This window comes from Salvelinus namaycush, chromosome 10 (genome assembly GCF_016432855.1).
Source record: "Salvelinus namaycush isolate Seneca chromosome 10, SaNama_1.0, whole genome shotgun sequence".
Classification (NCBI taxonomy): Eukaryota; Metazoa; Chordata; class Actinopteri; order Salmoniformes; family Salmonidae; genus Salvelinus; species Salvelinus namaycush.
The window spans coordinates 22,359,640-22,381,070 of record NC_052316.1 but is presented as its reverse complement, the minus strand read 5'-3'; the positions used below and the strand labels follow the sequence as shown (position 1 = coordinate 22,381,070).

At 39.1% G+C, this 21,431-nt stretch overlaps 1 protein-coding gene across 1 annotated transcript in view; it reads left to right on the top strand.

Moving 5' to 3' along the window:
• Positions 1–21,431, top strand: part of agbl4 (ATP/GTP binding protein-like 4) — a 182,547-nt gene that overhangs the window by 5,244 nt on the left and 155,872 nt on the right. The window contains exon 3 of the mRNA XM_039001677.1: positions 17,252–17,376. Within this exon, the coding sequence (XP_038857605.1) occupies positions 17,252–17,376 (125 nt within the window). The remainder of the gene's footprint in view (positions 1–17,251; positions 17,377–21,431) is intronic.

Below are 21,431 nucleotides of genomic sequence, written 5' to 3'. Positions count from 1 at the left end.
AACGAATGTAATTTATGCAACTTTTACATGGCTACAGTGTAACAGATGAAATTTACATTTTCTGCACTGCTGACTGCTAAATGACATCAAAGAATGACAAAATAAGACTAAATTTTAAATGGAAGTTTTGTTTTTATATGACACGGATACCTCTGAAATGCCAACTAAATGTGTTAACATAGTCTGAGGGGAGTAAGTAGCAACTGATTGAATAAGCAAAAGTAGGGCATATACTTATGTTTATTCTTGATAATAAAATTCTTTCCAAATGCAAAACGAATGTATCCGCCATAGACATTATAAAAAGTATGGAACCTCTGAAGCATTTCATGGATTTGCTACGTGGATTTGAAATCATGCACAGTAATGATAATAGATGAAAAAATATTTTTAGAATCAGTGAACAATCGAAAACTGTAAAAAATTGACTAAAAGGATTCTGCAGAGAGATTACTAATGAGGATAAACACTATGAACAATTCCTGCACTATTCACTGCTGATGAAGGTTTAATTGTTTTTTCTTTTCCCAAGCAGTTTACGGAATCTATCTTGCCTTATCTTCTCTCAGAAGTGTTCATGTTGCAATTGCAGAGCCCATCTACAGGATGAGTGATTACAGCCAGAGCCAAAGCAACATTTAGAGAGGGAAAAAACTAAACAGGAACTGAACGAATGCTGGGGGGAAATGCAGTCAAGCTTGTCAGAAGACATTTATATACTCCAGAGTACCCATGAATCAAGACAGTTGGGTCTTCATTGATTAAAGAAGAAGGAAACGCTTTAACAATCAAGCAAGATGCTTAGCACAAGTGGTTTGGAGAGGGCTGAGCTACAGTGCCACTCCTGAAGTCCTGGTGTTGGTTTTATTCCAAGACTAAAATGTGATTAAAACATAACATAGCGGAAAGCAGTAGACAAAACTTGTTTTTCTTCTGAAAAGGAAAAACAGATCTAAAGCTGTGCATCGTGATTTCTGATTAGATTGGTAACCAAATATAATTAAATTAAGGATATACTGTAAACGTTGCTTATTTATCTTTGGATCGTTGGTATAATTTTGGATGTCATTGCATTTTACAGTCTCTAGCTAGCCATTCCACATAGGCTAAAATTTATGTTTTAACTTTGTCTTATATAAGCTTTTGTAACTTTAACTGAGTTATGGGTTTTCCAGATGAATATTTTGTTGTGCAGTAACACTTAGACTATGACTCTGATGTATTGAGAGGAAATCTAGCCTCTCCGTCTCCCTTACTTGTCCTTGGTATTGGATTCGCTTCACTGCCCAAAACACTAAATGGTCTTTTCACTTTTGTATTTTTTTAGTTTTTTTTCTTCTTCTTCTTTTAAGTCGGGAGGAGATTATGGAGATAAATTTGGGCTGTCAAGTGAGAGTCGGCTAGACTATTCCTTTTGATTTATTCTATTTATCAAACATTTATAACTATGAGTTAAAATATATTTATTTATATTATTACATTTTTCTATGTCCATTCCGTTGCTTTCTCGCCCTCTTTTCTGGACTCTTTTTTTTGTCCATTTTTTATTTCCTTTTACGTCCCATCTGATACCCAGTGAGTGTTGTGTCGTTATATAGGCATGGCCCTGAAGGAAACAAAACATCCCAAGACTAAGGTGCTACGCTTAAGCAGGCATAGAGCTTTGTAGCTCTAGAGACATGGGCAGCCATTGCACTTAACCCAGGGTCACAGCATGAGCAGAATCCTTGCCAATCCCCTTGCTAGTCTGTAGAATACACTTTGTACAGGTAAAATACTATGTTAATAATGTACAGAAAAAATACATATTGTAAGAATACTTGCTCCATTTTCTCATTGCATGTTTGAGCAGAGCAAACGTTTCAGAAGAGTCCCATCTAGTGTCATAATATTTGCAAGCTACAGTAGTCTCAGTTATCATATGTGTCTGTGCCATGTCACTGAGCGAGGCAGGGGAGGTGATATCAGGTTTGTGCAAAAGCAGAGCAAATGAAACGGGCGATAATCCTGTCTGACATTCTCGCCTGCCGCTCTTGGTTTCATCTAATCAGAGAGGGAACACATGGCCCAGTTTGCTCTGACACAGACACTTCTCCTGGCAGAAGTAGTACAAACATCTTCAATATTTTGAAAGTTAATTGTTGATTGTTGAGATACATAAAAATATTGAGCTTCCCTCTTGTTCTCAAAATGTCACAAAATGCTAGTAACCACACATACGTTTTTTAAGATTTGTAGGGTAATTGTTTGAACAGAATATTCACATTGCTGGCAAATGTTTCCTCTACATGGTGGTGCTTTAACGATAGGTAGAAAAGGTTAATTTATGCATATTATTTTATAATGCAACAGTCGTACACTTTATTGCCATTATTGCTTATGTAGCCTACTTAAAGGGATAGTATTAGAGTTTGGCAAGTAAGCCTTTTTTCTACTGTACTTACCCAGAGTCAGATGGATACTGTTCGGGTAGACTTCCAGTCATTGTGCTAACACTAGTTAACAATGGCTTGTGACACTACCTTCAAATTCCTTCAACTGCACACAAAGACATAAAAATGCATTTTAGGTTGATGTTGGCTTGCTCCCCTTTAGTGTTGACATGTGCTTGTACAGGATGTTTGGCTGTGATGAATCATGTTTTTCGTTGTCTCTAAATGATCCAGAGATGGTAGTATGGGGATTCTGGGCCTTCGGGTCATAGTCCTCAGGGTCCATGCTTCTCCTCAATCTCTCAGATGTTAATATGTTGTAAGTGAACATGACGGCAACAAGCTTCTATTGCACTTGTGGTGTGTGAACGCAGAGCTCCAATGAGTAGTAATAAAGGAGTAATTCATTTCCAAGCAATCCTGATTCCATAGACACAGTTTCTAGGCAGATGTGTCATTTCTCATCTGAGGCAAGAGGGTGCAGTTTGTGAAAATGGCAAGGATTTGTAACGCTTTACCAGTTCATGTTTTTTAAGCTGCCTCTGTTTATTTTGCTGATTTATTTAGAATGCCTTCCTGAGATGAGCTTCATTCATGTGTCAGGTTTGGTTTGATATCACAAATTCATGCGCAGAATATGTTTGTAAAGTGAAGTGCAAAATATAGACTATTTTGATAGAATACATGAGATTTTGATACAGACAGCTCTCTTGCACTATTCAGAGTAGACAACATTGAAATGTACACCACATACAGGTTTAACAAGATCTCATATTGAATGTAAGTATGTATCCCCTTTAAAATAATTTAGTTGAAATATTGCAGAGATACTTTGGTGTCACAGGCAGAATAGAATATAGGATATTTAGCCAGGTACAACTGCTTTCAGTGGTTTGCATTTGTTAGTGATGACCAGTTGCTTCAGGGTAGGTAGACTTGACAGAGCTTCCTACCAGGATAATGACTTTATATTGTTTCTGTCTTCCCTCTGCCAAACACTGTGCATGGTATGCAGGCCGGGTTCTGCCAGATTGGGAGAGAAGTTGTAAAGCTATTAGACGATCATATTCTCAAAGGCTAGGCTATAATTCAATTTCTGCCGCTACAATATTCATTGATGGGGCAACCACCTATGAATGCCATCTTGGTAGAAATGGGATTTTAGCGCTTTTTAATGTTTCTGCCCTGATTTATTTTGACACATGAGGATAGTGGATGTATGCCTATAAGATTTTATTGAAATGCTCAATGCTAAACAACTAGTCTTGATGTAGGTTAATGTGCATATCTCAATGATTGTTATGACTAAACTAATTATTAATCCCATTTCCCAATAACACGTTGCTATGATATGCAGTACAGACAACTCAACAAATTGATTTAATCTTATCTGATTTTGACATGGATGGACATAAAAACCTATGTGGTCAAAATATCATGACAGACAGCTTATTTTCTGATGCAAGCCTGGCACTTCACATACATAGGCATCACATTGTGAGAGATTTGTCTCTTCAAAACACTTGAAAGGATTTTCTAGCGAATGTGAGATGCCTCTATGGACTCCAACATTTACCAGAAAAACAATTTGAGACTGCCCACTGGCTGTGAATAAGGGCTATTTGAGTATTTGAACAATTTTTTTCTAATGAGAGGGACACTTTGCATCCCTCTTCTGAAGAATGTTAAATCTGTGCTCTGCTCTTGGAAACCTCTGGGATCTGCAGTTCCTGCAGTGATGAAGAATTCGTAGCCAAAACGCCCCTCTTCACTATTTTCTTTCTTGATAAAGGATTTTTGTAAATTGATATGTCCAAAATATGCATCTTGTCTTACATCCAATGCATTTAATAGAGATTAGGATGTCTGTGGTTGTGATGTCTTTGCCTTTCTGGTATTTAAAAAAAGAAGTTATTATTAATATTTTATTTTTGTTGTACCTTTTGACTTTGTTATATATATATTTATTGCTCTGTTGCTTAATTTCTCTTAAGTAGTTGCACCATGCTTGGGTACAGCTTGCCAGAGTGATTGCACAAAAACCTGATCCTCTGCCAAGCCTTTTGAATGACTTTCAATATAGCCTTTTTCCTGTCCTTTCATTTTTGTGTAAAGCTGGCAGTGCATTGACAGTAGCAGCACTTTGTGTAATTCCCCAGATTGAAAAGCTGTTTCACAATGAGAGATTTCCTCAGCGTTGCTCCTGATGGTTGGAAACCACACTGGGATTTACAGACATCCTCTTCCCGACTAGCTCAACTCTCAGATTCACTTCAACCTCCCCTTAACTATGGGCCTATCCGATTAACACACAATACTGGACAGGTGCAGGTAAAAAAATAGAAATATTTTCGGACAAATTCATAGCAGTGATGTTGATCCTCAGTTTGGCCTGTGACTTTGACTCTGAGGGTTGGCACCTCCCTCTCTGTCACACTGTATTGAATGTCAAGAGTCACTTACTGTCAGATTACCTGCCAGGGGCCTCATTGGGGACCCTGCCCTCTCCTCTTCTATTGGGGAGATTTGTTTGGTTTCAAATGGAAGGACGTGCATGGAGAGAAGAGCCATCCTAGTAGTTCACTCTCCTTTTGTCTCCACTTGCATTTTCAGTTAAACTTTTTTTCTTTCTGCTGACCTATTGGTATGGCCGTTGATTTCTAGTCTCCCTTGTTTCTCCCCTTTTCTTTTGCCCAGTCCCTGTGTTCCTGAACTCATTACAGCTCAATCAGCCCTGCCCCAAGCACTGAAGTGTGCACCCAGAAGGAGCACTAACTGTAAATAACCAGGACTGCAGGCTTCCCGATAACATGTTACCAAGATGATAACAGCCCTTCTTAGCAGTCCTGTTGACCTTCTCCTTGCCTTGGGCTCGCCAAGGACCCTTCAGCTCTCTCTGTTTTTATCTCCAAACTCTCTGCAGGGAAGATTATTCTCCTGTGTTGTGAGAGGCAGAGAGAGAAAAAGAGAGGGAGAGTGTGTCTGGGAGAAGAAGAAACAAAACAGACAAAACAACAAAGACGAGACCTGGACTGTTGTCCCTCTGCCAAAGCCTCTCTTGTCCTTTGTAGGCCTCCACATAATTAACTTGTAAGAAGATAGCATGAAATTGGAACAGACTTGTATTTATTCTCTGAAGAGGCCACCACTGCATAGCACAAAATGATAAGAGGAGAGGAAAACACAAACGCAACAAAACAAAAACAATGCACAAGCTTACTATAGATTCCTCTGGTAAAACCTGATAATGTAAGGCTTCAGAAATCGATAAATGTAAAGATGATAATGTTTAAGTGCTTTTACAGGCTCATGTCAAGGGCTAGCTTGATGTGACAAGAACTTGTGGGCTAAAACATTGGCTGGCTGAGATTGATAATACAACAAAGCCAGTTTTACTAAGAATACATGCATCACTATGAGTATGACCCATTACCACACCAACTGCTCTGGATGTAACATACTTGCTTTAGGGTCTTTTGAAAATGATTATAAAAGGGCAGCGAGAAAATGTGGTCTCTTTTGAATTTACAGGCTTTTACATCATTTGTGCCAAATATGTGGGCTGCATATCTCACTGGTATCCCCAGGCTGAGCCATTTTAATATCTGTTAGAGTTTGCTGGTGCTCAAATGGTTTCATAAAGGGATGATGTTGTTTACCTTGTTCTCTCCACTTCAGTTGTTATCTCCTTTTTTTCACATACAGATTCACTGTCTTTTCAGGGCTGTCTCTGGCATTCTGTTAATGCAAAAATGTAATATAGTTTAAAGTTCCAACAAAAAGTTATTTAAATTCGCTATGTTTTGACACCTGTAAGAGAGTTTGTGTGGACCTTGGAGGTTAAGTGCCTTGTTCAAGGCCACATCGACAGATTCTTCACCTTGTTGGCTCGGGTTCTCGAACCAGTGACCTTTCGGTTACTGGCCGAACGCTCTAACTGCTAGGTTACCTGCCACCCTATTTAATGATAAGGTAGAGGAAAAACTGCTTTTTAGAAGTCCTGAAGCAAGAGATTGATGTTTTCTCTTTGACAACTTGCCTTTAGATACTGGAGGAAAAGTGCAAGGACAGACATTTTGCTCCAGGTCTAAACTGAGACACCTCTGCTGGATGGAATCAATTCCCGTCTTTATCAGTTGTCTGTACCCTGAAATTCTCACACCAGGGGCAAACTGATGTGTTTTCCAATAATGAAATGGAGCACATAGCAAAAATAAATGTATAAGGTTCCCACTCTCAGAAGTCCCTTTTAATTTCCAGTGCAGTTTGTATCACGGAGGAAAGCCCAGGAAAAAGACAGATGGATGTCTTTGACCAGCCCTCTTTTTTTGTGTACACATTTTTGAGATGGAATTTGCAGGGGCGTTTTTTGCCTTTAGACAAATGTGTCAAGTTTTGAGGGAGCGTGCAATTGGCATGTTGACTGCAAGAATGTTCACCAGACCTGTTGCAAGGGAATTGAATGTTCATTTCTCTACCATAAGCCGCCTCCAACGTCGTTTTAGAGAATTTGGCAGTATGTCCAACTGGCCTCAAAACCGCAGACCACGTGTAAACACGCCAGCACAGTACCTCCACATATGGCTTCTTCACCTGAGACCAGCCACCTGCCACCCGGACAGCTGATGAAACTGAGGAGAATTTATTTCCGTAATAAAGCCCTTTTGTGGGAAAAAACGAATTCTGATTGTCTGGGCCTGGCTCCCAAGTGAGTGGGCCGATGCCCTCCTAGGCCCACCCATGACTGCTCTCCTGCCCAGTCATATGAAATCCATAGATTAGGGACTCATTTATTTATTTCATTTGACTGATTTCCTTATATGAACTGTAACTCAGTAAAATCATTAAAATTGTTGCATGTTGCGTTTTATATTTTTGTTCAGTATAGATGCAGTTGTCAGTGCAAAGTGCTTCATACCAATAATACCACAAGGCATTACTTTATCAAGCAATATTCAGCAATTTATTGGTGTTGGTATTGGAAATTGATTTTCAACACTTCACTTCATGTGAGCAGTCAATTTTTCTTCATGTGTAAAGTCAATTTCCATTCTCAAGCCTTTTATACTATTTCATTTCAGACACATACTGTATGTTATTCTGTTTATTGTGCCGAAAGGACATTTCTGGGGGAGCAAAATGTTGCGGAAAATGTTTATTTATCATTTTAGTTAGGCTACCCTAAATGGAAGCCATCACAAGTACAGCCATAAATCAATGTTTGAAATAATGCATTTGAAAACAACTATCTACATTACTATGGCTCTGTTGAAGACAGCACCCCGGGCATGCTGCATGATACATCTGCATGGCAGAGGCACACAGGCCATCCATCCAGAGCAGCTACAGGCTGTCACATTGTGTGGGCTGAGCACTGTGACTGCTCTCCTTTGTACCTCCGTAATGGGATTAGATTAGCCATGTTTTCTCCTGTGAGTCCATGTGTGAATGACCTTCCTCTTGCCTTACCCATGCACTGGCTGCCATTTTGCACACTTCTGCAGTTACAGGTTTTGCAGCTCCCATGTTACTGTCAAATGAACAGTGTTTTTTTTAACAAAGCACATAAGTAAATGTATTAAACCAGTTTACTGGTGTAAAATAGAGACCTGGTAGCAGTTGTACGGGCAGAAATGTTGTAGGAGGCAGCCAGGTTCAGGTGCAGATGTTTAGCTTGCTAAGGTTTAGGCTACTACAAACAGAACGAAACGGGGAGGGACCTACCTGAATTTGTCCAATAGAAACTTTCTAGGCGGTATTGAATGTGTCAATGTCACCTTGATTACTCCAATTTGTCTCTCGACATGTGCACCTACATTATAAACTTTAATTTGTAGCCTAGGTTGTTGCAACATCATGATGAATATAGGACAAATTTGAGTATCATGTAGTAGCTTAAACCTATCGATGTTACCTTGAGCTGGGTGAATGGAATATGAGTGACAGTCATGCAATATGCTGTAATAGAAATAAGGCCATGCTCATTAAAGAAATAGTCCTCCCTTGGGCTGTTACGAGTCATGACCGCAGTCAAATTCCATGTGACTGTTGAGTCATGGTTACTAGTCTTCTCCAAAACTGTGCTCTGATGCCGCTGATGGTCATTAGGCCACTTGCTAATGGCCTGGTACTCAGGGCTCTATTGTCCCATTTAATCACTCTGACATCAATGCAAACGAAATCAAATCAAACAGTTCAGCCCTGACATTGAGTTTGAACAGAATAGGATTACCTGTTGCACAGAGAGAGCCAGCTCCTCTTAGCTGGTTGATGCATGGAATGAAATAAGGGTTATAAGCCCGTGTTGCGCAACATTTCTATAGGCTGTGCAATTGCGTGAGAAAAACAAGTTTTGATGCTGTCTATTAAAATGAGGAGGATCCCATCATCTTTCTATAGGCTAGGCCTACTATATTTATTTCTCAACTTTCCTTATATTAAGCACATTGCTTTGCTTTATAACCGAGGTAACCTACCTGGCTGGCATGAAAATGAACAGCGGGAAAGCATCCTCCATTCGTTATTCAAGTGCATATGGATTACGTCTTTTTTACCCTGCCCCTGTTCCGACAGGTGTATGGTAATTCTAAATCAAAACTAATTTCACAAATAGATTATTTAGTATATGTAAAGACCAGATTAAATTGAGAATAGTCTGATGGGTGAGAATATTATCATTGTGAATGATGCCCAGCGTGTGCAGTCTAAAGGCAACAAACAGCGCATGCATTTCTTTTGCTACTTTTTCAAATCATAGTGGCATGCATCATGTATCCTAGCCCATAGGCCTTCACTGCCTTCAGAAAGTATTCATACCCCTTTACCTTTTCCACATTTGGTTGTGTTACAGCCTGAATATAAAATGTATTACATTGAAAAATGTTTGTAACTGGCTTACACACAATACCCCATAATGCCAAAATGGAATTATGTTTTTAGAAATCAAGACATGAAAAGCTGAAATGTCGTGAGTCAATAAGTATTTAACCCTTTTGTTATGGCAAGCCTAAATAAATTCAGGAGTAAAAAGTTGCTTAACAAGTCACATAATAAGTTGCACTCTGTGTGCAATAATAGTGTTTAACAGGATTTGTTAATGACTACATCATCTATGTACCCCACACATACACTTATCTGTAAGGTCCCTCAGTCTAGCAGTGAATTCCAAACAGATTCAATCACAAAGACCAGGGAGGTTTTCCAATGCCTCGCAAAGAAGGGCACCTATTGGTAGATGGGCAACCATTTTAAAAGCAGACATTGAATATCCCTTTAGAGCATGGTGAAGTTATTAATAACACTTTGAATGGTTTATCAACACACCCAGTCACTCCAAAGATACAGGCGTCCTTCCTAACTCAGTTGCCGGAGAGGAAGGAAACTACTCAGGGATTTCACCATGAGGCCAATGGTAATTTTAAAACAGTTACAGAGTTTAATGGATGTGATAGGAGAAAAACTGAGGATGGATCAACAACATTGTAGTTACTTCACAATACTAACCTAATTGACAGAGTGAAAAGAAGGAAGCCTGTACAGAATAAAAAATATTCCAAAACACGCATCCTGTTTGCAACAAGGCACATGTGAACCTTCGTCATTATAGGGTATTGTGTGTCGATTGAAGAGGAAAACATTTAATTTAATCCATTTTAGAATAAGGCTGTAACGTAACAACGTGGAAAAAGTCAAGGAGTCTGAATATATTCCGAATGCACTGTACATTACATCTGGATAGATAGTACTTAATCATTATACATTGTATTTTCAGTCATATATACAGTTGAAGTCGGAAGTTTACATACACTTAGGTTGGAGTCATTAAAACTTGTTTTTCAACCACTCCACAAATTTCTTGTTAACAATCTATAGTTTTGACAAGTCGTTTAGGACAGCTACTTTGTGCATGACACAAGTCATTTTTCCAACAATTGTTTACAGATATATTATTTCACTTATAGTTCACTGTGTCACAATACTAGTGGGTCAGAAGTCTACATACACTAAGTTGACTGTGCCTTTAAACAGCTTGGAAAATTCCTGAAAATTATGTCATGGCTTTAGAAGCTTCTGATAGGCTAATTGACATCATTTGAGTCAATTGGAGGTGTACCTGTGGATGTATTTCAAGGACTACCTTCAAACTCAGTGCCTCTTTGCTTGACATCATGGGAAAATCTAAAGAAATCAGCCAAGACCTCAGAATAAAAATTGTAGACCTCCACAAGTCTGGTTCATCCTTGGGAGCAATTTCCAAACGCCTGAAGGTACCACGTTCATCTGTACAAACAATAGTACGGAAGTATAAACACAATGGAACCACGCAGACGTCATACCGCTCAGGAAGGAGACGCGTTCTGTCTCCTAGAGATGAACGTACTTTGGTGCGAAAAGTGCAAATCAATCCCAGAACAACAGCAAAGGACCTTGTGAAGATGCTGGAGGAAACAGGTACAAAAGTATCTATATCCACAGTAAAACGAGTCTTATATCGACATAACCTGAAAGGCCGCTCAGCAAGGAAGAAGCCACTGCTCCAAAACCGCTATAAAAAAGCCAGACTACGGTTTGCAACTCCACTTGGGGACAAAGATCGTACTTTTTGGAGAAATGTCCTCTGGTCTGATGAAACAAAATAGAACTGTTTGGTCATAATGACCATCGTTATGTTTGGAGGGAAAAGGGGGAGGCTTCCAAGCCAAAGAACACCATCCCAACCGTGAAGCACGGGGGTTGCAGCATCATGTTGTGGGGGTGCTTTGCTGCAGGAGGGACTGGTGCACTTCGCAAAATAGATGGCATCATGAGGCAGGAAAATTATGTGGATATATTGAAGCAACATCTCAAGACATCAGTCAGGAAGTTAAAGCTTGGTCGCAAATGGGTCTTCCAAATGGACAATGACACCAAGCATACTTCCAAAGTTGTGGCAAACTGGTTTAAGTACAACAAAGTCAAGGTATTGGAGTGGCCATCACAAAGCCCTGACCTCAATCCTATAGAAAATGTGTGGGCAGAACTGAAAAAGCATGTGCGAGCATGGAGGCCTACAAACCTGACTCAGTTACACCAGCTCTGTCAGGAGGAATGGGCCAAAATTCACCCAACTTATTGTGGGAAGGTTGTGGAAGGCTACCCGAAACGTTTGACTCAAGTTAAACAATTTAAAGGCAATGCGACCAAATACTAATTGAGTGTATGTAAACTTCTGACCCACTGGGAATGTGATGAAAGAAATAAAAGCTGAAATAAATAATTCTCTCTACTATTGTTCTGACATTTCACATTCTTAAAATAGAGTGGTGATCCTAACTGACCTAGGACAGGGAATTTTTACTAGGATTAAATGTCAGGAAATGTGAAAAACTGAGTGTAAATGTATTTGGCTAAGGTGTATGTAAACTTCCGAATTCAACTGTATATTATAGGACATGAGCTTCTAAATCTACCCCTCAGCTACTCTCAGTCCATCCCACCTATCTCTGTAAACCGCCCTCTTGTGATTTTCATGTGCTATATATTTTTTAACTGTGCTGAGATGTTTCACATAAACTCTGAACCTGTCTAATCGCATACTGTAGTATCTACAGATTGTGAGTTAAAGATAAGTATTTTTACTAAAAGTATTATTATATTGTTGATTGATTGACAATGGTTTTCCAAATCTCCCAACAGTGCTATTTGTAGGGTTAATTTTAGATAAATGTTGTGATTTTTCAGCCATACCTGAAAATTGTGACCAGAAACAAGCTACATATGGGCAATACAAAAATGAATGATCTAGTGATTCTGCCTCTTCGTAGCAAAATCTGCATAGCTGAGCTGGTTGTATGCCCCATTACATAACATTATATTTGTGGCAAAAATTTTGTAAAATAATTTTAAATGGAAAAACTCTAAGTTTTGGATCAAGCGTTGTTTTGCGTATCAATTCGGAAACCATGTGCCACGGAATCGGCACTTCAAAAATCTCTTCCCAACTATTTTGCAACATGTATGGCACCACAATCAATATTTTGGTCCTCAAGTAAAACTGATATAATTGTTTTATTTATGAAATTCTTTTTGTTGCCAAATATGGTCTTTAATAAAGGGCAGACAAAAAAGTTCCCTACTTTCTTCCACTTGCATCCTCCATTTTTCCGGATTGCTTAGGTAGGTTACTTTACAGTTACTAGTAACCTGTCCAAAATTGTAATCAGTAAAATAACTTTTGTATTACCGAAACTCAGTACGGTAATCATATTACTTTCTGTTACTTTTGGGTTATTTTCCCCTTAAGATGCATTAGAAGAAGACTAAAAGGATCCTTCAAACGCATTTGGTTTGTCATCATATGTCAATGCCATTGCGAAAACTGAAAGGTGTCATAATGTATTTTTATATCAAATACAAAAAACTCTATCCCAGGGTATAAAACATTGAGGCAGGTTTTCCCGTTTTTTTTTAACCTGGGCTTTGCTCCTTTCATATTTCTTTTGATTCTGACAAACTCCCCATTGCCTGCCAGTGACAAGCATACCCATAACATGATGCCGCCACCACATTACTTGAAAATATAGACATTTGCTAATCTTGCTTGGCTGATGATTATGAAGTAAAAATGTATCTTTTTTCGTCTGTATTGGTCAAAGGTAATGCAGTAAGTAGCACAGAGTGCAGGTGCTTCTCTTATGTAACATTTGATGCGTTCTCCACACTCTCATCCTCACAAGAACGTACTCAAGAGAACGTCCTCGGAGACTGAACTCGGAGCATGATAGTGTGGAGCACCGTAGTATGCATATTGAGAAACACCTTGTCTATGGTGGGATCTCACATTTTGCAACATGTTTTGAAAATGCATGTGATCAAACGAAGCATCACATTTTGTTGTAATTTAAATTTCATACAAGCTTTTGTACTTTTGTATCGGATCAGACTGCTTTGAAAATTTGACACAAGCACATTTATTGGGTATAAAATGAACTTGCAAATGTTCATGTGCACTTTAAGCTTGCACCCACTCAGAGGAGAGGAAATAGAAAATGAAATGCAACGTACTGTGTACCAAATTTAACAGAAATATCGACAATGTTGCAATATCCGGAAAGGGAACGAGATTGGGTAGCACTAGCCAGTAATTACTCAAAGATTATATGGAATATAAATGTAACATAAATTGATTTGAACTTTGGGAAACATGAACAAATATTTATAATGGGGGAACAAAGTACTCAAATCGCAGGAGTTTGGACAGCACACAGCAGTAGTGGAGAGAGAGAGACACATGGTGTGTCTTCACTAAAACCGGTATACATTCAGATGGTTCACCGTTTCCCCCAATCTTTTAATTAAGAAAATAAAGATATAGAGACTAGAAAGCGAGAGAGAAAGAGAGGGGGTTTCGTACAAACTACGGAGTTCTTATGGAGAACCTGTCATGTTTAAACTGATTGTCAAAGAACAGCAAAGCCTTTAGTAGGTTTACTCAGCCCACTGGGTGGGTTCTTACAGTTAGGCCATTTGTTGAAACACAATTTATTAAATTGTAAGTGCTGCATATGTTTCTCCCAATGGTTGATGATTGATATATAATTCATTCTAATTAACTTAATAATTATGACCCACCCCTCACTATTGTCATTGGTTGCACTAATTGCACTGTTTGTCTACATAACCTGGTTCAAGTATTCATTATATTACCCTGAAGGCACAGTGATACCGAAACGTTGGTGATTTACCCAATAAATTACTGGGAGTTTATGTGTGCGACTCTCTTTTATATTTATTTTTATAGATGATTGATATGGAACATAATTTATGAAACCTCCACTAAGGACGAATGTAGACACACAAGCCTTAAGAGGAATTATGCAGTAGCAACTCTTATTAGATAACTGATGTTTTTCTCTGTTGCTTTCTCCCTCTTTATCTTTCCTCTAGTGTAACCTACACTAATTACACTATAGTTTGACTGCAACTTTGTGCAAATTAATAAAACAACTTTAGATAAGTCACTCTCACTTTTCCAAGTAGTCTATAGGCTACCAATATGATGGTATTTTTATGCTTTAGGATTTAGAGAGGTCTGTTTGCCATTTATGTTTGTTAAATACTGAATAATATGGAATTGATTAGTACTGCAGCATTGGAATCTGGAGTTAGCCACCATAAAATTACAATTAAAATCAATACTGTGTCATATCCCTGCTCCACAAGCTGAACATGCCATTCTAACCTTGAGGCCTGTGCTATCCCTCACTTCAGGTCTTCAAGCATCACGCTCAATAACCTAGCAGTGCGTGGCTACTGTGCTTTGAAGTAGAGATAGCATTTTCTATCTCCCTGCAACGACATCCGCAGTTTGTTTTAAAAGTTGGTTCATCATCTTTGGATTTGTCTGGTACTTTTCTGATTTGTAACTTCTACCTCACCAGTTTGTGGTATGGTAAATGCACTTTTGGTTTGACTCGTTTTTTCATCTATGAAGAGGAGATAAGTGGCATGCCATTCAATGAAGACCTTCAGTGCTTTCGTTGAAATTCCTCTGAACCTCTTGTAGTTGTGCCTGAGAAAGTTCTTAGCTACTGTATATGCTGATCCGCTGTCCATGGTCCTGAAATGCCAAACTAGTGGAAAGGACTCTGGCTGCAGTCTGAGTGAGAGAGCCAGAGAGTTAGTGAGATTTTGATAGCTCTTTATGGTGTTGCATTAGTCTACACAAGGTTTCGGTTTAGTTGCAGCCTTGTGCTATTTGGAGCCATATGACAGATTCAATGGACTTAGTCATTATTTAATGTATATTTAGAAAATTGTATTGCATGCAATATATTTGCCTCTTCATAAATCATATGCCGTTAAAAAGCTTCAGAATCTCTTGACATTTATTTTTAACACACTTATGTTTAGTCCATGTTTACATGTCTGTAGTTTACAAACCTGTAGATACATCCTTCAATTGTATTAATTTGAATAGTGAAAGTAGCTTAAATAAATCAGTCAACAAAAACAGTAGCTGTGATATGCACACTTCCATATGAAACAACCTTTAGAGGCTATTATCTGCGTCCTCTAATAGCTAATATTTGGTAGGGCAAACCAGATAAATCGCTAAGACATTGGAATTAGAGATGATAGATTATACAGCACATCTGGTTGGAACATGTGCCGTTCTAATATCCCCACCATGCTATCTGCAGCTGTGCTTGTTTCAGCTAACAACTATGGCTCTGGATTGCTTTGCCAGCGCCTGCCACTTCTCTGTCGGTTTGTACAGTAGGTGGTTATTTCAAGTAAGGGTTGTAAAACAGATGTGTCTTTGGTTTGTGGTACATTATGTTTCACTTATCTTCTCCCAACTACCACCAAGTGTAGCAATATGTTGTGCTATGGGGTAGTCTAGGTTGTGTGTCATTAAATGAAATAGCTGTGATGATACATTACACCCTTTTAAACTACACACGAGTGCAAGCACACAATGTTCGTTCATGTAATGGGCACAGTAAAGGTCAGTTATCAACCTTTGCCACAGGTGTCTGATAAGTTGTGAACAGCTCTCACTATGTTTGACCCTATTTGTATTCTTACAGCTCTAGCATTGTTCACAAGAGCTACAGTCACAGTGTAATCAGTTAGAGTGCCAATATTCATTTTTGCAGAGAGCATTTCCATTTTGCAACCAATGTGTTGGAATGAAACGCCAGTAGCCATTAGTGCAACAGGAAAGCTGTTAGAGAATGGCTGACATGTAAATACAGAATCATGTGTTGTAAGACACTTCCAGAATGATTTCCAGATCATATTCTGTAGGGGTTCTGTTGTCCATAATCCATATTGCATTTCCCAGTGGGGTCTTTGATGTATTTGTATAAAAAATAATAATGCATATATTTTAGAGCTCATACAGGAGCAACATGCAGTTTCCTGTGAGGGTTGGTAGATGATGGTATTTCTGTGGACAGCGTGACGAGTGAAGGGATTTTCAGGAAGCGGGTGGATTAGCCCTCTCAGATGGCAGAAGGAGAGCGATCTGCTCTGACAGTGTGGTGGTTACCCCATCTGTCGATAATTAGCTCTGTGCTACCTGGCACCAGGTGGTCGGTCGCTTCCACACTCCATCCACACCACATGGACAGGCTGAGGGACGTGGAGCAGAGCAAAGCAGGTTGTCCTCTTGCCTGGGGAGTTAACTGTCTGCGAGCCAGTGGGCTAAGCCGGGCCTCTGGTCTAGGCTTATTTGACATTGTATAAATCACACAGCGGTGGATAGATCCGTGCTGTGAAATATATATGTGTATATATATATGTAGCCCTACAAATAAAAGCTAGATGAACATCTTTGACGGCTTGTTATTTTGAAGATACCACCATTCAAAGCTTTCCCATTTTTCACCTGAACAGTAGCTAAGTTCCATTCTCTTCATCCCACGTATTGTCACTGTCGCTGTGCCTGCAGGGAGAAGCTATGGTGAGGGATGGACAGGGTTAGTCCTCCCAGTCCTCCCATCCGTGTCTGATACATTATATACACATCTAACGGATAACAAGTTGATCACTTGAATTTTAATGAATCCAATGGAAAATATATCCCAAGGTTCTAGCTACATGAGTGGTGAAGGAGATGCCTGCAACATAAATGCATCAATGAAGACCTTTCTAAGTATAACATTTTTAGATTTATTTCAGTAAGCAGCATATGTAGTATCTTGAAATCTATTCATCTTGGAAAGGGGGGTTATGCATCACATTTTCAAAAGCATTTAGTTGAGGCATAACTGGCAACTAGACTACTTGCCAAGAGGTGAAATGATTCCTGAATGTGATCTTTATTTTCTCAGGTAACCTTGGACGTGTTGATTACATCAGTGAATTTGAGTTTGATCTGTTCATCAGACCTGACACCTGTAACCCTCGCTTCAGAGTTTGGTTCAACTTCACAGTGGAAAATGTGCGGGAGACACAGGTAGGTGGTGGATTTCTATTAATACTATTAATACTGTGTTCTGCATTCCAAGTATATACATATTTTATTTTTTGACTGTTACTATTAACCTGTCTGCCTTCATTCAAATTTCTATGCCCACTTTTATGGGTATTTTAAAAATAATGTGTCCGTAGCTCACAATTCCAAATGATTTCAAGTTTTGTTGTATCCTAGACCTTCAGAACAGAAGAGTTGTTTGTTTCATACCTGCTTCCTCATCACACCACTGAGAAGCGCTAGCCACTTGCATGCGTTGAGATCTCGGATTGGCTGAGAGCAGCGGTCACATGCCACAGAGATACTGTGTGAGGGAACAGAGCGCGTGTTTCATGTCTGCGGGCCGCTCAGGCTGCTGCCGAGGGCATTTGTTTAATTTTATCAACTCTGATTGGAGCTTCATCAGTTCTGTCATTTCAATCTAATTCAGAGAGAGAAAACAAGATACTAAAAAGGAGTCAACCGGCAGCGGAATTCTAAGCCTGGGTAGCTCTATGTTGAAAAGAGAGAGCCTGGGCTAAGAGACAGACGGAGCGAGAGAGCGTGGATGAAAAAATTGAATGCTGCTGCTGTCTTCTGCAGCCCTGCCCTATCGGCCCCATCTCCCTGCAGTGCTGTAGTCAGCGCTAATCAAATTTTATGGCCAAGAGATGAATGGGAGCCCTTAGCCAGGAGCCTTATCGATTTTAGGGCCAGATACGGCACGGCATCCTGCGCCAACAGGATATTTGCTGTTGTGGCAAAAAAAAAAGAGGAGAGCGAAAGGCTAGTGAGAAGCCCACACGAACATACACTCAATGACTCTTGCATACACACACATACACAGACATCTACAGGTGGGAAAAAAGCAGTAGGAATAAACATTTTCACAATTAGCTTCTGAGTGCTTTGTTGATGCCACACAGTCCTTTCTTTAAAAAAAATTAAATAATATATATCCCCAATTTCCTTTTTTAGAATGAGGGCCTGTGGGAATTGAATCTACTTCAGTAGGAGGTTGTAGGGTATCTGGTGCTTGTGTGTTTTGGTACGGTGTCGTGTGTGTTATACGTATGTGCACTGTAACTGTGTGTGTGTGGGTGTGGTGGTGGGGGGGTGAGAGAGAGTGAGTATGTTTGATGTAATTGTTATTTGGCGGTTTACTTGCATTTTATAAATAGAAATAAAAAAATAATGTCATGAGTAAATAAATAAATAGAGCTATGTGGAAGCTGTGCTATAGAGATATCAGTACATTCACAAGGAACTGGGCTAGAGTGTTTTATCCAACTAAGCCGACCGACTCTCAGTCGAGAACAGTGAAATTGGAAACAGTAAAAGCCCGTGATATTGGAACTGAGATGACCATTTTGAAGGAATGTAAGCTGGTGAAAAAGATTTGGTCGGCCTCAATCAGCTTAGCAGCTTTGTGGAAATTGGCTGCACCATAGCACGGTTATGATGGATGGATGTCTTTTTCTTTTCTTCTCTACAAAACCTTCACCTCAAACTTTGTCTTGCTTTTAGTATGGTGAGACTGATGCTGGTTAATTATGTTGCAACGACTGGGCAAAGCATAGCAGCACTCTGAACTGGAGTTATCATTCAAGTAATTTTAAATCCTAGCACTTCATGTTAGTCCAATGTCACCTAACCATAAAAGATAGTCTACATATTGATGGACACTGATAGTGTGTCAGTGATACATTGATGTTAGACCGCTTCTGCTTGTGATATAATATATATATATATTTTTTAGATATACTCGTTTAGCAATTTTAGGCAATAAGCCAGCCATGTTACTGCATTTATCTGTGTAGTACAAATATATCTCTTTCATGCAGTATTTCAAATTGAGAGAGCATGGAAACTATTCAAGATTCTTCCCCATATTTTCTCACCTCTGAAAAATATATATTGAGCTTTTTAACCAGTGGAAACAGTGATGTGCTGTGCTTATATTTAATCCATGCTGTGGACGGTGGCTGTTTGACATCAAGCTGCGTGAAGGGCATGGCTGTGAGGTATTATCATAGAAATCTTTGGGGAGCAATACTATATATAATACAGTAAAACGACTGCCTTCAGCTACTGAAATTCATGTGTGATTTACAAGCTTCACTTATCCAGGAAAAGCTCAGCAGAGGCAGTTATTCTCCATAATCAAAAAATAGAAAGAATTTAGTTAGAATGTGAGGTGTCTTGAATTCCTAAAGGACAATAATCTGTCCAGAACTTTTTATATTGACATTTATTGATGATGATATGGTCTAATCTAACATGAGATATATGGCACATATATTAAATGACATTTCATCTCAGGTGACTGACTCATTTTGGGCAGTGTCATGCTGATAGGAACTATTAGATCACTCAGTTGTGCCCGACTGAGTGTCAAAGGGCATGATATAGATTTCTCAGATTTATGAATATTTCTAATTGAGCATAAAAGGTCTTCAAATTTCCTCTGCACTTTGCTATATTCTGAATAGAATGTGAAATGTACAATTTGCACATCAGTTTAAGAGATGTGAATGTTTGGACATCTTTTGCAGTGTATTGAGGAGAAGAGAGAAAGGCTGAGTAGTTTGGAGTCCCTGACTTGTCCACGAGCACGGTAATGGATGTAATGCACATTGATTTGTTTTCACAGAGGAGGGATGGGAATGTAGTTACGAGAATTGGCCTGTTTTTATGTACAGTGAGGTCCGAAATGATTGACACCCTTGATAAAGATGAGCAAAAATGACTGTATAAATAATTCAAATACTGAGCTACATTGTATGCAAAAAAAAAAAGGGAAATTATTTTATACTAATACAATTGGTCAGAGAAAGAGATTTTGTTTAACAAGTAATACTTTTTTTTCTCAAAAAGGTAGGGATCAATATTGGTTTCAATACCTTTCAATACCTCACCGTGCGAGGATAATGTCATTGAGACATTTTGTATTTTTTGTATTTTTTTATTTCACCTTTATTTAACCAGGTAGGCCAGTTGAGAACAAGTTCTCATTTACAACTACGACCTGGTCAAGATAAAGCAAATCAGTGCAACAAAAACAACAACACAGAGTTACACATGGAATAACCAAAAGTACAGTCAATAACACAATAGAAAAATCTATATACAGTGTGTGCAAATGTAGTAAGGAGGTAAGGCAATAAATAGGCCATAGTAGCGAAGTAATTACAATTTAGCAAATTAACACTGGAGTGATAGATGTGCAGATGATGATGTGCAAGTAGAAATACTGGTGTGTAAAAGAGAAAAAAAAGTAAATAAAAACAATATGGGGATGAGGTAGGTAGTTGGATGGGCTATTTACAGTTTTATGAGTTGAAGAACACATTGGGAGTGATCTTAGACCATTCCTCCATACAGAATCCTTCCAGATCCTTTATATCCTTAGTCTGTGCTTATGGACTGCCCTCTTGGCCATTGGAAAATGTTGATTTTTGTGGCCAATTAACCATTTCTTTGTGGATTTTGATGTGTGCTTGGAGTTATTGTCTTGCTGGAAGATCCACTTGCAGCCAAGTGTCAGCCTCCTGCAGAGACAACCAGGTTTTTGGCTAAAATGTCCTGGTACTGGGTAAAGTTCATGATGCCATTGACCTTAACAAGGGCCCCAGGACAAGTGAAAGCAAAATAGCCCCATAACATCAAAGATCCACCACCATTTTTTACAGTAGGTATGGGGTTATTTTCTGCTTATGCATTCTCATTTAGACGCCAAACCCACCACTGGTGTGCATGGCCAAAGAGCTCTACTTTCATGTCATCTGACCACAGCACTGGTTCCAATCCAAGTGCCAATGCCGTTTAGCAAACTCCAGATGTTTACATTTGTTGGATAACATGAAAAATGCTTGCCAAAGCCGGCTTCTAGTACCTCTTGAATGCTGCATAATGTTTATTTTTTTAATATCTGTGATGGTCAGGTTTGACCTGACACCCTGTGGAAGGAAGCCTTGGTCCATGTCTGGACGTGGCTGTTTAACCCCTCCTTTCCTCTGTTGCCTGATGTCCTTCACTGCTGATGGGGACAGCCGGAT